We start from the raw sequence: 15,773 nt of genomic DNA, 5'->3' as shown, positions 1-15,773 counted from the left end.
TGCTCTAAGATCAAATCAGGTGTTCCTCAGGGATCAGTACTTTTACCACTTTTGTTCTGTGTGTACCTGCTGCCCCGAGGTCACATTTTCAACAAATACAACATTCAGTGCTATGCCGACGACACACACATCTATCTTCCTGTAACAATCAATGATTCCTCCTATCACTCCCTCTGGGAAATAAACGACGCCATGGGTCTGGATACTGATGGATTTATTGCCTTTCTCTTTCTTTTCTCCGCTATCACGTTCACCGTCAATGAAATCCACCGTCAAACTACAGTATGACAATGTAAAACATAAACACATTCACATATATTGCAAAACTCTATACAAATACACTCGGGAAACACAAACATACTTTACATACCTCGCTGGCTGCATATAACCAAGGGGGAATGAGTTCTTTAAATGCCCCGATCAAAATACAAAAATAAAAAACATCTTGTCTTCTTTGCAACTTCTTCACAACTTAAATTCACATGCAGAGACACCAACCTCTCACCAAAAGTCCGTTCTTTCCTATTGCATCCTCAAAATGTCCGTGTGCAACACATATGCACCCTAGTTCCCACTCAACATAAGCACTCAACATGCATGAATTAATTTAAACAAACACATGTTAAAACAACAGAAACAATATGTATGGAAATTATAGAACATATTAATTGAAAGAAATATGTACGGCAGTTATACTCCCACCAAATGACAATTTTGTCATTTCACCTCACAATTTCGACAATTTCACACCTTAATTTCAACCATACTATATGCCTTTACCTTACAGTAACCTAAACTGGGAACAATAATATTTATTCTGCTTCAAGCAGTAAAACTGTCTTCTGTACAGGCCTATCAAGGTAGACTGGCTTGGAAACGCGTCTTCCCTGGCTGTCTAAGGTTGAGTCACTAATTAGCAGTTTCACTTTTCGAACCTTTCCATCAGGACTCGGATACACTTCTGTCACTCTTGCCAATCTCCATTGATTACGTGGCGAACTGTCTTCCTGTAGGATGACAATGTCGTCGACCTTTGTATTTCTCTTCTCTTTGTGCCATATTTGTCTTTGTTGAAGATTAAGGAGATACTCCTTCTTCCACCTTGTCCAAAATTCATTTGCCAAGAACTGCACCTGGCGCCATCTCTTGTGCAAGTATAGATCCTGACTCACAAATTCACCTGGAGGTGGGAATATTATGTTTGACTTCATCATAAGAATATGATTGGGCGTGAGAGGTTCATGACTTGTTGGGTCATTTAAATGCTCAACTGTCAGTGGTCTGCTATTAATAATAGCCATCACTTCGTACAGAAAGGTTCTGAGCGAGGCACTGTCAAGTCGTTTAGCAGACTGGTCAAGGATTGTGGTTAAAACGCTTCTGATCGTTCTAATCTGCCTCTCCCATACGCCGCCCATGTGGCTCGATGATGGGAAGTTCATTATGAATTCACATCCATATTCCTTCAACTGTTCAGGATTTATCCTTTTCATTGTGTTCATGAACTCTCCTCTTGCACCTACGAAGTTTGTGCCTTGATCACATCTTAACTGTCTTACATGTCCACGTATTGCAATGAATATTCGTAATGCATTGATAAAGGCATCTGTAGTGAGATCATCAAGCATTTCAATATGTATGGCTCTAGAACACATACAAGTGAAAATGAGACCATACTTCTTCAGTTCCTTCCTTGCTTCCTTCACGTAAAATGGTCCAAAACAATCAATGCCACAATATGTAAAAGGAGGTGTCATTTCCATTCTTTCCTCTGGCAAGTCCGCCATTTTTGGATCTTGTGTGTTCCTTCTGTACTTTCTGCATGTTGTGCACTTGTAGATATGTGAGGCAACTGCACTGCTGCATCCTGTGATCCATATTCCATTGGATCGCAATTCATTGGCAGTTATTCCTCTTCCTTGATGATGCACCCTTTCATGGTAGTGCTTAATAAGCAACGATGATACATGACTCTTATTTGGTACAATAGCAGGATGCTTGACATGCGGATGAAGAACAGATCTTGTCAACCGTCCTCCAACCCTAAGTACACCATGCTCATCTACAAAAGGACTCAGCTTATGTAGTTTGTTAACTTTGTCTTTGGGTTTTATATCTTTGCCTTGCTTTATACCTTTGATTTCACTGCTGAATGCTTCCTTCTGAGCCAACTTGATTATGAATAGCTCTGCTTCCTTTCTTTCCTCAACACTTGTAGCTCCACTTACTTTATCTTTGATGCCCTTGATCTGTTTAGCATGGCGCTTTAAAAGAGCAATAGCCTTGACAGCTCTTTTGTTAGGCGGTCTAACAATGACCTATCCTCCCTCGCTTTGGTGTTGAGCACCAGGGTTCTTTTAAGTTCCGGATCATCATCGTAGACCTTTCCCACCATAACTTCTCCTTTGGGTAGCTCTCTTTCCCATAAGAAATCTGGGCCAGTAAACCAATTTGAAGCAAGAAGCTGATCTGCGGAGAGACCTCTCGACGCATGATCTGCAGGATTATCTTCAGACCTTACAAAGTGCCATTGTGCAGGATCTGTAATGGACTTGATTCTTTGGATTCTGTTTGCTACAAACACTTGAAACCGTCTGGCATCATTGTTTATATAGCCAAGGACGACCTTGGAGTCAGTCCAAAAATGTTCTTGAAGATCCTCTATTTCAAGCTCATTTCTGAGCATTACACTTGTTCTTGCTGCTACAACTGCAGCCGACAACTCAAGACGTGGCACTGTGGTTACCTTGGTAGGAGCAACCCGTGCTTTTCCCATGACTAGCTTGCAGTGAACATTTCCTTCAATGTCGACCGCTCTGAGGTAAGTACACTCCCATAACCGATGACACTTGCATCAGAGAAGTGGTGAAGTTCGTACTGCTTTACCTCCTTGAAGTTATCTGGGATATAACACCTTCTAATTCTCACATTAGATAAGGTTTGAAGATCTTTTAGCCACACTTCCCACTGTACTCTTAGCTCTTGTGGGAGTGGCTCGTCCCAAGTTACTTTGTCTCTACACAGTTGTTGTAAGATCTGCTTTCCACTGAGAATAAAAGGCGCTACGAATCCCAACGGATCGTAGATTGAAGCCACTGTAGAAAGTACTCCTCTTCTGGTATTTGGGTGTTCCTTAATGGTCACTCTGAACTGGAAGTCATCAGAGGATACACACCATTGAACGCCAAGAGCTCTTTCCATGAGTGGCTCTCCCAAAGCCATGTCCATGTCTTTGACACTTTCAGCACATTCATCCTTCGGTATCGATTTCAATACCTCCTTGCTGTTGGAAATGAACTTGTGTAGTCTAAGTTTGCCTGTGCTGCAAAGATCTCTCGCTTCCTTAATCAGCTGAATTGCTTCAGCTTCAGACGTTGCGCACACCAGTCCATCATCAACATAAAAATTTCTTTGGATGAACTTAACAGTGCTTGAGTTAAATTTATCTTGACCTTGAGTGGCTAGATGCTTAAGTCCAAAATTGGCACACCCAGGGGAGGACGCTGCCCCAAATAGGTGGACCTTCATCCTAAAAATTGAGGGTGGAGACTCTAGATCACCGTTCTCCCACCATAAGAACCTTAGGTAGTCTTGGTGCTCAGGTCTTACATGGAACTGATGAAACATTTTTTCCACATCACACATTATGGCAATCGGGCCTTTGCGAAACCTGCAAAGGACTCCCACCAAGGTGTTTGTGAGCTCTGGACCAATAAGGAGTTGGTCATTCAGTGACGTTTCTTGGAACCTTGCTGAGCAATCAAAGACCACTCGTATCTTTCCAGGCTTTTGAGGGTGGTATATGCCATGGTGAGGAATATACCAGGCTGGTTGATTGTCAACTTCATCTTCAGGGACCTTTTCTGCGTGGCCACGAGCAATGATATCTTCCATAAACTCCAAGTAGTCAGTACGGTACTGCTGGTCTCTCCTAAGCTTTCGTTTCAATGACATTAGTCGTTGAACAGCACATGATTTATTATTTGGTAGACTTGGTTTGTCTTGTTTGAAAGGTAAGGGCATCTCAAAATGGCCATCTTGCTTCTGTCTGATTCCCTCTTTCAGTTTAGCCAAGAAATTAAGATCGTCTTGAGAGAAAGTTGTCTCTTCTTGACCTCTCTCATTGAAATCAGATTCCAATATCTTAATTATGTCATCTGGATTGACCATTTCACTGACCTTTGTATTGCAAACATAGTGGACTTCTCCTTTAAGCTTGACCATTGTACTCACTTCAGGCATTACTTGCTTCACAATGATACGGTGACTCACTCCAATTGCATCACCGTAGTGTTCACCTGGATCGCCATAACTCACTATGCTCCATCCTAAGTCGGTCTTCTGAGCAAATGGCTGGCCTTCCTCTCCACAAATGACTTCTCGTGGCATTAGAGCTTGTGGGCAATTGTACCCGATCAACAAACCAATTTCACAATCCTTTTGAGGCGCGATGTGATCAGCAAGATGCTCCAAATGAGGCCATGCCTTTGCTGTCTCAGGCAGTGGGATGTGTGTGCGATTAGCCGGGATGAAGTCACGAGTGTAAACTGTTGGCACTGTTAACTTCTTGGAGGAAAAGAGTCCCCTTATTTGCAAGCTATTAAGTCTTTTACAATGAATGATTGTTCCTTTTGATGACATCGTAGAGAGTTTTAACTTCACTTGTTCAGTGTTTGTATCAAGAACATCTACCACTTCATCAAGAATGAAAGAAGAATCACTCTGTGTATCTAACAGAGCATAAACGAGAACTTCCTTGTCTGGATCACTTGGCATTGACACATAGACAGGTACTATCGCAGAAGTCTGTGCACTATTAGCATCTTGTACAATTCTGTTAGAGGTTGTTTCCTTTGTGACGACTTGTGGTGGAGATGTTTCTTTAGATTGTTCTTTCCTTAATTCTAGGTTCCCCTTTGAACGTTCTTCGTGCAAACACGTGGGGTGCTTCTTTGAGCATGAATCGCAGACCATCCGGTTACTGCAGCTCTTAGACTGGTGGCCAGGGTTCAAACAGCCGAAGCACAGTTTTTCACTTTGCATAAATTTTATGCGCTCAGCAACTGGCTTCTCTCTTAATTTGTAGCACTTGTGTAAGCTATGCCCTGATTTTTTACAAAACACACACATAACTATTTTCCTTTCCGTGGTGTTTGTTGTGAAGATCTTGGCACCAACGGTTTGGTTCTTGGAAGTTGAAATGTTGTGGTCTCTCATCTTTGACTTATCAGATTCACTTTGCCGTAATGCATGGAAGGATGTAATGGGGTTGCAAGCGATGCTCGCCTCCATTGAAAGGAACGTCACAAAATAACTGAAGCTTGGGAACCTTCCGTGTTCAAGTTGATATTGTGTGGCCTGTCGGTTCCATCCAGAACTTAACCAGTCAGGTAACTTAGCAGCAAGTTTTTGATTCTCAATTCCATCATTTAGAATGTAGAGACTGTCATTGTTAGCCATAGCACTTTCACAGCTGCGTAAAAGATCCACAAATTTTCTCAACTCAGCACTCTCTCTTGAAGCTATTTTTGGCCATGAATGTAATTTGTCTCTGAAAGCCTTGGCAATTACAAAGGGTTGGCCATATCTTTCATTGAGCAGGCTCCATGCTGCATTGTATGAATCTTCTGAACCAGACAGAAAATAACCTTCTAAGGCTTCTCTAGCAGCTCCTCCGACATATTTTTGAAGGAAGAAGACTTTCTCTGCAGTAGGTATATTCTTTTTCTCTATAAGTGTCTGAAAGGACGACTTCCAATGATTAAACTTGAGTGGATCTCCACAAAAAATTGAAGGCTCTGGAATGGGTAGCCTGTTTGCTGTCATAGCTTCAGCTAAGACCTTTACCAGCTCTCGCATGTCGTTTTGGTGTTCACTTTTTGGAGTCACATTTCTGAACAGTTGTGGATGCTGATCAGCAATACTCGCTTGATTCAGTATCTGCATATCTGTAGGCAACTCCATCTCACATTTTTGTGGTACAAAGTCTTGTGTTGGATAGAACTCATTTGCATTGTAAACTTGAAGCTTTACTTTGGCTGCATTAAGCCTTTTTAACTCTTCCAAACGCTCAAGTTCTCTTTTCAAATTTTCCACTGACCTTTTTCTTGCAGCATTCTCTTCATGCTGTTTCTTTAACAGAGCAGCCTCTCGTCTCTCTCTTTCTATCTTGCGTTCAATTTCTTCCTTTTCTCTTTGAAGACGCAGTGAGTAGATGCAGCTGCTTCTTGGTCTGCAACTATCAACTTATCCTCAGTTTCAAGTCTTTGGAGTTCTGCATGGTGGCCTTCTTGCTCACACATAATTTTCAATACAGCCTGTGAATGTGCATACTCAGCAACAGCTTCTTGTCTTTTGGATGAGGATACAGCAGAGTGAATGGAATTAGACTTAGTATTACTACTCTGAAATGAAACACTGGAAGTTGAAGATGCAAATACAGATGAAGCATCAGGCCAAATAATCTCCTCCTCATTTCCTTGAATTTGAGACTGTGCATTCTGCATTACAGATCTGGTGACGGATGCACATCTGTCCAACTTGCGTCTCATCTCATGTGTTGGGCTGTCAATTTTTCTGTATTCATCATAAACATTATTCAGCTCTAATTCTTCTCTTTGAATACCTTTAATGTGTTCTTGGAGGATATCACTGGGATCTTGTTTGATTATGGATTTTTTAGCCACTTTTGTCAAAACTTTCCAGCGTTCATAAATACTGTCAAAGCGAAGTAATAATCCTTTCACCTTTTCCTTCTGAAATTCTTTTCCCTTTTCTGTTAATGTTCGATCTCTTTCACCTCTACGAGGCTCTGCAGGCCGTACTGTTTGTTGTACAAAGGTAGACTTCTCTGATTTTTGTTTTCTTTCACTTGTTTGTGACATCTTACTTATCTGGAAATTGCCTGTACACACTAAATTTTAGCTGCGTAAGTTACAGCAGAATTTTTTTTTTTTTTCTTTCTGAAGTGAACGATCAAATTAAATTAGTTTAATGTCCTTTAAATCAGCACTTCAATGTAAGCAAAACAATGTAAAGGCTTGGTAATATTATATGGTTGATTACACTTGACAAAATTCTTATGACCATACTTTAGTGAAAATGCTTAGAAGAAAAACTCTTCAAATACTGAAATGTATATATCAGCTTGCTCAAAATGCACAATAATTCCTTTCCAAGTTATCACCTATTTCAACCACAGTTAGTATTATTAAGGTTTCACACAGTTCCTTGTAGTGCTCAAACTTATTGTCACCTTTCAGTACACAAGCTTTAGTGTCTGCCTTATGGACGTCTTAATGAAACACTGATGAACTGCAAGTCCTTAACGCTAAATGTGGGCTTATCTGTGTGAAGTTACACATCTCCTTGCCGAGTTGTGACACAGCAGGTCCGGACCGGGCACGAGCGGGTTCGGGAACGCTTGCGCAGGTCCGAGTCTGACTCTCATGGTGCAGGTTCGAGTTTGACTATCACTCCCTCTGGGAAATAAACGACGCCATGGGTCTGGATACTGATGGATTTATTGCCTTTCTCTTTCTTTTCTCCGCTATCACGTTCACCGTCAATGAAATCCACCGTCAAACTACAGTATGACAATGTAAAACATAAACACATTCACATATATTGCAAAACTCTATACAAATACACTCGGGAAACACAAACATACTTTACATACCTCGCTGGCTGCATATAACCAAGGGGGAATGAGTTCTTTAAATGCCCCGATCAAAATACAAAAATAAAAAACATCTTGTCTTCTTTGCAACTTCTTCACAACTTAAATTCACATGCAGAGACACCAACCTCTCACCAAAAGTCCGTTCTTTCCTATTGCATCCCTCAAAAATGTCCGTGTGCAACACATATGCACCCTAGTTCCCACTCAACATAAGCACTCAACATGCATGAATTAATTTAAACAAACACATGTTAAAACAACAGAAACAATATGTATGGAAATTATAGAACATATTAATTGAAAGAAATATGTACGGCAGTTATACCTCCAGTCAAAGTCTTTTTCAGAAGTCCATTAGTGAAAATTCCTTCATTTGAAAACTTACAAGACTGAAATGTTGCTGGTTGGTCCAGACACAGATTCGTTTTCATGGATTTTTCCATTAATCTTGATGGCTGCACAATTTCTCAGAGCCATACAGTCAAGAATCTGGGCATCTTTTTTGATCCCTCTCACTTTTGAGCCTTCTTTCACCTTCATAACTTAGCCAACGTATTATATACATACAATACATTTTATCCAGTACAGACACTGAAATCCTTGTAAATGCTTTTATAACATCCACAATCGACTACTGCAATGCACTTTTCTCTGGCCAACCCATGACAGCAATAAAAAGTCTACATTTGGTCCAAAACGCAGCTGCCAGAGTCCTCAAGATCTCAGAAGTTTGATCATTTAACACCTGATGTCTTTGCATTAGCTGCCAACACAAACCAGAGCTGATTACATGAATCCTCTTTCTGACCTGCAGAGATTCAAACAGATTGGTTCCTTCCTACGTCTCCAGTCTCTGTATACTTGATCACATCCTTTTCGTTCACTTGATACTGCTTATTCAACTGTTCCTAACTTGAATAAAAAAAACTATTGCCTGTATGTTTGAGACTCTGCCTGTGTGTATTTTTACATCTGATGTCATGTTTTCTAACTTGTGTGCAGAGACTCTTAGGGTAATGTACACTTTAAATATACTCAAGTTGAATGTTTATGTCACAGCGTTCTGTAATCTGATTGGTTCATATCAGAGTCAGTTTGATGGACTGATGTGAATCAGCCTTTGTGACTGTTTTTCATCGTATTTAACTCGTTTATGTGTTTGTTTGTGTCAGCTCGGTCGTCTGGATTGTCTCTGTGCCTACTGGAACGTCAACAGTCCCGTCTTCTACAAAGGATCATGGGAAGACATCGTGGTGAGTTGATGCGGTTTGTCTTTTTAGATGAACACAAAGTCATCTGTCTGCAGAGAGTTACAACCTACAGACCAACCAGCAAACAGCGGCGGAGCCAGGCAATTGTCAATGGGGTGGGCAGGATGGGATCAGTGGTCATTTTGGGGTGGCACAGTAATCACTATTATATGAACATAAAAATATGTCTAACTAGAAAATAAGGGGCTATTTTAGGCACCTACAGCACATAACTCTGTGTGTTGTTATATCTAACAACAACAAACTTGAACACCAACATACTGAGTGTCAAAGCAGCCACATCAACTACACAGTCAGCAACAGGAACTAATGCATGAGAACTGAAAGGAGATGAAGCGGGAGAGACAGCGGCTGGGCGGAGCAAGAGATGTGACCCACGGCCAGCTCATCGTAGTGCAGTGAGGATACAGACTAGTGAGATGCGGATCCGGTGGACCGGGTCATAAAAATGAACACTCTGATAGCAGATGGGTTGCGGGTGGGTGAAATAGGGTGAAGCGCCTCCCCATTAAGAGAGACAACGTGCGCATTTACGCACGAGGCTCAGCAGCGTAACTTCATTGATTATTTAAATCTCCCGACATGCCGACAGATCGGTCAGGATCTGATGTTAATTAACGTCCTGTTCTTCACACGCAGTCCGGGTTCATACAGAGAAACTGGAGTGAAGCCGCCGTCCTGCTGATGAAACTCCTGAGCTCCATCACAGCTGTCTAAAAATGTATTTCAGAAGCTAAAAGTTTGATTCTGTTTCCTCTGTCCTGTCAAGTTTATACAATTTTTAGTTTTGCTGCTTAAATATTTGCTGTGACATTACTGCGCGCATGGAAACGTTTAAAATGACCGACAGCAGCCTCTCTGATCGATAAAGTAAACCGTTAAAGAAAACACTCGTACATCAATACAACACACAATAAAGAAATCACGTGGAAATCTGGCGCTGCTCGACCTCATTTAAAAGTCAGTGTAGCCTGCAGGGACCGGCAGACGTCTCTAAATCGGAGAAAATGATTTCTCCTGAATTTATGTTCATAATGTTCAACAGGCAGTGAACAGCTCCTCCAGATCAGCTCCGAGCTCTTCACCAACAACTTTATACTGACAAAAACACAGGAAGTGATGTCATCATCAAGCGGAAACCTCCAGGGCTAGTTACGTATTTATAGTTATCTGTTCGTAGTTACGTGTATATGGTTACCTGCATATATTTTTGTGTTAAGTTATATGTATTTTGACATTATTGGTTTATTCAGTGAATATTGTTTTTATGTTAAATATGTAATTATGTGAGAAGGCCACATGTTCAGTACTCTTTATCAATAATAACATCCCATTATTGTTTTGTGTGTATGGTTTTATGACTTATGTATGGCATCACTTCCTGTCTTTTTGTCAGTATAAACGTGTTGATGCTGCCAAATGAATGTTGTGATCCGTCACACCTATTCAGCAGATTATATTCCCTCTACTGCAACTAATCATTATTTTGATTAGTTGCATGATAACGAATCTGCTGATTATTTTCTCGACTAATCGATTAATTGTTTTGTCTATAAAATGTCAAAAAATAGTGAAAAATATCCGTTATATTTTCCTACAGCCCGAGGAGAAGTACAGCATTAAGACTGATTCTTTTACTGGACCAACTTTCCAAAACACAGATTCAGTTTACAATCATGAATGACAAAGAAAAACATCAAATGTTGTGTGTAAACAATTAATTGATTATCACAGTCGCTGATTAATTTTCTGTTGATCAACTAATCGATTAATCGACTAATTGTTGCAGCTCACTTTTATTGTCACTGCCCTTTCCGCTGTTTCCTATTGATTCAGTTAAACAGGAACTATCAGGACCCTGAACTGCTCACAGTGACAGTCAACAGGTTTATTGATGATAAATCAGTCGACATGTTGTTGTGTTTGTCTGCTGTGTGTTTATGTGTTTATTGATTCTGTGTTTGATCAGGCTGAATCATGTTCAAGCAGGTTGAATATGAATAAATGTGTCAGAGAGCTTCACTGATTTTATTTGTTTTTATTTTGTTGTCCTTTTAAATATTTTATCTAGTTTTCAGTCCAGCTTTTATTTAACTCTACTTTACTATTAGCATTATTATTATTATTATTATTATTATTATTATTATTATCTTTTTCTCATGGTCATCATTTTTATCTTTGTTTTGTCTTTTAATTTATTTGAATTCTTGTTTCTGTTCCATGTTTTCCTCTGAGGTGAAGAAAAGATGAAGGACAGTTTTTAGACTCTTTTGAAACACACAGAGCCTCACTCTCCTCCTCACTCTTCCTCCTCACTCTCCTCCTCACTCTTCCTCCTCACTCTCCTCCTCCTCCTCCTCCTCCTCCTCTGTTTGTCCTACAGGATCAGTTGAAGTGTGGGATCAGCAGTAAAGATCAGCATCTTCCCCACTATCAGTACAGTGAGTTAATCTCTTTATTAAGCTTTAACTGTCAGACTGCAGAAAACGTCTTCACACTGCTAACTTCACTCAACATTAACGTAGTCATATTTGTTTAGTGAACATCTAGAGGAAGATTTAGATGGTCGACAGCCGACATTAATCCGGTAAACAGGAACCACTCAATTTTATGTTATGTTAGCGTTAGTTTACCTTTTTATTAATATGAGTTTGCTGCCTGCATGTTTTGTTGCTGCTACATAATTTATTTCATAAATTTGTTTGTGTTTTATTTTTAAGAACTTTAATGTTCTCTAACATTGCTGACAGAAACACAACGTTACTGAAATAAAAGATGCTGCTGATTAGTGCAACAGTTCAAACAGGTAAATTAACTTCTGAACAAGAGATATTATTGGCTGATGGAGGAAACTCTTTGACCAATCAGGAGCTACAGTGTGTGACTCTGCAGAAAAATGCAAGTTGTTGAATCAGACTTTACTTTACTTTGTCATTTGTTTGTTTGTCCTTCACATTACTGTTTTTAGTTTATTAAAATTGTCTCCATCTGTCCTTGTTGTGTATTTTCAGAGGAAACTTTTATCTAGTTTTAGTCTAATTTTTATTGTGGAAAAAAAAAGTCGTCAACAAATATTTGTATTCACAGTTCACATTCATGCAGAAATAAAATGTGTCTGTACTGGATGTTTTTCTCTTCTTGGTTTCTGTCGGGACAGCGTGACCCTCACAGCGACCCTTGGTGTCAGATTTAAATACAGTAAATGATGAATCCACAGCTGCCAAATATTCATCTTTTTACATTCCTACAGTTATTCTTTAAATGACTTCCATCAGCTGCAAAGGAAGTGATAAATTAAATTAATTATTGATTATCAGCTGGATGTTTTAGCAATATTAATATCCTCATCACTGATTGGTTGCTTTGTTTCTTTGTAGTTTTCAAGCCGATCTTTGCTTCGGCTAAAATGTGCATCAACCCGAATGCTGAGCTGGAACTGAAAACTCCAAAAGCAAATCTTCACTTGGAGGTTCAGAACATCGCCATAGAGATGACCAAACCACAGGTAACAAATGAGACAGTCAGGTGAGACAGATGGGTGAGACAAGGCTGTTTATGTGTAACTCTGGTTTTAAAACAACACTGGTGGTGTCATCCTGAGCACATTGCAGGTTTTGTTGATGTATTGTGGTCCTCTGCAGTACCTGACCATGTTGGAGCTGCTGGAGTCCATCGACTGCATGGTGAAGAACGCCCCCTACAGGAAGTTCAGACCTGACGCCTCCGTCCACAACAACGCCAAACTCTGGTCAGTTCAACACAAATCTTAATGTTAGAGAGGAAACAACTATTTCAACTAAAAATTGTTCAGAATCTGGTTCGAGAATTTTATTTTGAAACCTGCTGTCCTGTTAGCGCCCCCTACAGGGTTAGGGGACCCTACAGGGTTGTTTCCTAATAATATTGCCCAGAGGAAGCATATATAAGGTGAATAGAATCGGTCCAAGCACAGAACCTTGTGGAACTCCGTGACTAACTTTGGCGTGCACGGAGGACTCACCGTTAACATGTACAAACTGAGATCGATCTGATAGGATTTAAACCAGCTTAGTGCGGCTCCTTTAATGCCAATTACATGTTCCAGTCTCTGTAATAGGATGTGATGGTCAATGGTGTCGAACGCAGCACTAAGATCTAACAAGACAAGTACAGAGACAAGTCCATTGTCTGATGCAATTAAAAGGTCATTTGTAATCTTCACCAGTGCTGTCTCTGTGCTGTGATGCACTCTAAACCCTGACTGAAAATCCTCAAATAAACTATTGTTATTTAGAAAGTCACACAACTGATTGGCGACTGCTTTCTCAAGGATCTTAGAGAGAAAGGGAAGGTTAGATATAGGTCTATAGCTGGCTAAAACCCCTGGATCAAGAGTGGGCTTTTTAAGAAGAGGTTTAATTACAGCTACTTAAAAGGACTGTGATACATAGCCTGTTAATAAAGACAGATTGATCATATCCAGTAAAGAAGTGTTAACTAAGGGTAAAACAGTAAAACGTCTTTAAGCAGCTTAGTTGGAATGGGGTCTAAGAGACAGGTTGATGGCTTAGATGAAGAAATAATTGAAATTAGTTGTTGAAGGTCGATTGAGAAAAGCAGTCTAAATATATATCAGGTTTTACAGCTGTTTCTGAGGTTCCTGTGTTTGAAGAGAAATCGGTACCGGTTGAAGGCAGAACGTGATGAATTATGTCTCTAATAGTTAAAATCGTTGTTCTTATTTTCCTCTATTAATGATGAGTAGTAGGCTTCTCTGTCATTACGGAGGGCTTTTCTATATGTTTTAAGACTATCTTGCCAGACTAAATGAGATTCTTCCAGATGCAGGTTGGATCTGAGCTGAGTTTGACCTGAAGAAGGCACCTGAGGAAATGTCATTGGGTCATTGAAATGTAAAAGGGTTGATCTTCTGGAGAACAGGAACGAGATCAGGACGTTAACTTACAACATGTTATTTGAAATTTTATTAAAAAAGTGGAAGGTTTGTCCTGAGAGTGGCACTAGAGAAACATCGGAAACATCAGCAGAGAAAGAAAATGTAGGGATCCAGTGATGATGATAAAAACAGAAAGCTGCTCCAAGCTGTAGCATTGTGAGGTGTGTTCAGGTGTTTCAGGTAAAAGTTTTGACCATTTTTGTAAAATCTGTATTTGACCTCTCACAGTTTTGGGGTGTGTTTGTTTTCTGTGCCTCTCCTAGGTGGAGGTACGGCTTCAACAGCATCCTTGAGATCCACATCAGACGCTTCAGTCACATGTGGTCCTGGTCGAAAATCAGACAGCATCGAGAGAACCTGAAGGCCTACAAGACCGCATACAAGACTAAACTGCTGAGCCAGAACAAGCCAAACCAGGACACTGAGCGGCACATCCAGGTGCTGCTGACTGAGCGAAAGAGCCTGAATGTACTCTTTTGAACACGTACATGAACACCTGGTTTAAACAGCTCAAATACCCGATTCCACAACCTGTGCAGGCGATATATCTGAGTCCTCAAGGAGCGCTTTGTCTTCCATGACAATAAACTGAATGTTTTTGGACAAAACAAGATAACTGAAAGTGTTACATTGGACTCTGAAAAACTGGGACAAGGATTTTTTAAATGTTCTAGGCCAAAGGATTAATACATTTGTAAAAAAAATTATCTGCACATTAACTGACAATATAAATAATTATAAGTTGCAGCCCTGATTCTGGATGTTGAAAATAAAAATAGGCCCCAGGTTGTAAAGAATCAGAGTTTTCCTGTAGGCCTGAACACTGACAGCAACTCTGCAGATACATCAGTTTCATGCACTGACCTCTGAATCAAAGCTCAGCTTGTTCAGTGTTAGAGATGGATTTGTGTTTGTGTTTGACCTGCTGACTGAAGTCTGTTCTGCTAATGTTTGTTTCCACCAGGATCTGGAGAAAGTTCTGGATGTCTTCAACATCACTTTAGCCCGGCAGCAGGCCCAGATGGAGGTAAACATGATGCTCTGACTGTGATCAAGGTTTTCTGAGGAACAGACACAGACCTGAGTCCAGTTTGATTATAGACCATTTTAACCAAACGTGACCCCTTCCTCTTCCTCCTCATTCCTCCTCCAGGTGATCAGGTCGGGACAGAAGGTGGTGGGGAAGAAGGCGGTGGCGGGGCAGAAGCAGGGAGGAGGAGGTTTCTTCAGCAGCTTCTTTGGTAGAAAGGCCAAGAAGGAGGAGCAGGAGCCAGAGGAGTCCAAGGAGACAGAGAGTAAGTGACTCAGATTCATCTGAAAACAGCCAATGAGATCCATCACTTTAACCACTTCATCACCACTTTAAACTCACATAAACATGTGTGTCGTCTGCATGTAGATTTTGGATAGAAGAGGTGCGAGAATGGATCCTTGGGGAACTCCAAGTCAAGTCAACGATAATTAACACATAAACATAATTAAACAAAAAATTTGAGAAGAGAGATATTGAGATGGATTTTATGTTTTGACTTGAAGTAATCAGGTGACTTGAAGTGATGTTCAGGTGACTTTAAAAGGTGTTTGGGTGACTTGAAAAGATTTTGGACAATATGAAGAAACTTACGATGATTTTTCAGAGGTGTTCCGGTAATTTCCGGTGTTCCGGAGATTTATGGTTACTTGTAGAGTCTTTATGTTCCATGTAGCCGTGAACTGAAGATATTTGTCTCTTCTGGTGTTCAGGTTCAGGGTTGGACGAGCTCATGACGCCTGAGGAGAAAGAAAAACTCTACACTGCCATTGGCTACAGCGGCAGCTCTCACAACTTGGCTTTACCCAAACAGGTAAGCACACCTGCTGCTCTCATGTTCATGGTCTCCACAGG

The 15,773-nt window shown here is 40.4% G+C and overlaps 1 protein-coding gene and 1 long non-coding RNA gene across 11 annotated transcripts in view; one reads left to right on the top strand and one right to left on the bottom strand.

Moving 5' to 3' along the window:
• The window catches only part of vps13c (vacuolar protein sorting 13 homolog C), a 118,193-nt gene that overhangs the window by 29,698 nt on the left and 72,722 nt on the right, over nucleotides 1-15,773 (top strand). For all 10 annotated transcript variants that reach the window (XM_044197334.1, XM_044197081.1, XM_044197255.1 and 7 more), the window contains 8 exons: nucleotides 8,854-8,934; nucleotides 11,336-11,393; nucleotides 12,330-12,457; nucleotides 12,594-12,700; nucleotides 14,152-14,326; nucleotides 14,853-14,915; nucleotides 15,042-15,183; nucleotides 15,632-15,732. In XM_044197334.1, the coding sequence (XP_044053269.1) occupies nucleotides 8,854-8,934; nucleotides 11,336-11,393; nucleotides 12,330-12,457; nucleotides 12,594-12,700; nucleotides 14,152-14,326; nucleotides 14,853-14,915; nucleotides 15,042-15,183; nucleotides 15,632-15,732 (855 nt within the window). The remainder of the gene's footprint in view (nucleotides 1-8,853; nucleotides 8,935-11,335; nucleotides 11,394-12,329; nucleotides 12,458-12,593; nucleotides 12,701-14,151; nucleotides 14,327-14,852; nucleotides 14,916-15,041; nucleotides 15,184-15,631; nucleotides 15,733-15,773) is intronic.
• Nucleotides 198-507, bottom strand: LOC122876967. The gene is made up of 2 exons (XR_006378172.1): nucleotides 371-507; nucleotides 198-277 (listed from the first exon to the last, which is right to left on the bottom strand). It is a non-coding gene; the product is annotated as an uncharacterized LOC122876967 (long non-coding RNA).

Source organism: Siniperca chuatsi, linkage group LG1 (assembly GCF_020085105.1).
Source record: "Siniperca chuatsi isolate FFG_IHB_CAS linkage group LG1, ASM2008510v1, whole genome shotgun sequence".
Lineage (NCBI taxonomy): Eukaryota > Metazoa > Chordata > Actinopteri > Centrarchiformes > Sinipercidae > Siniperca > Siniperca chuatsi.
Note: the sequence above shows the minus strand (reverse complement) of the source record. Positions and strands in the feature narration are given on the sequence as shown.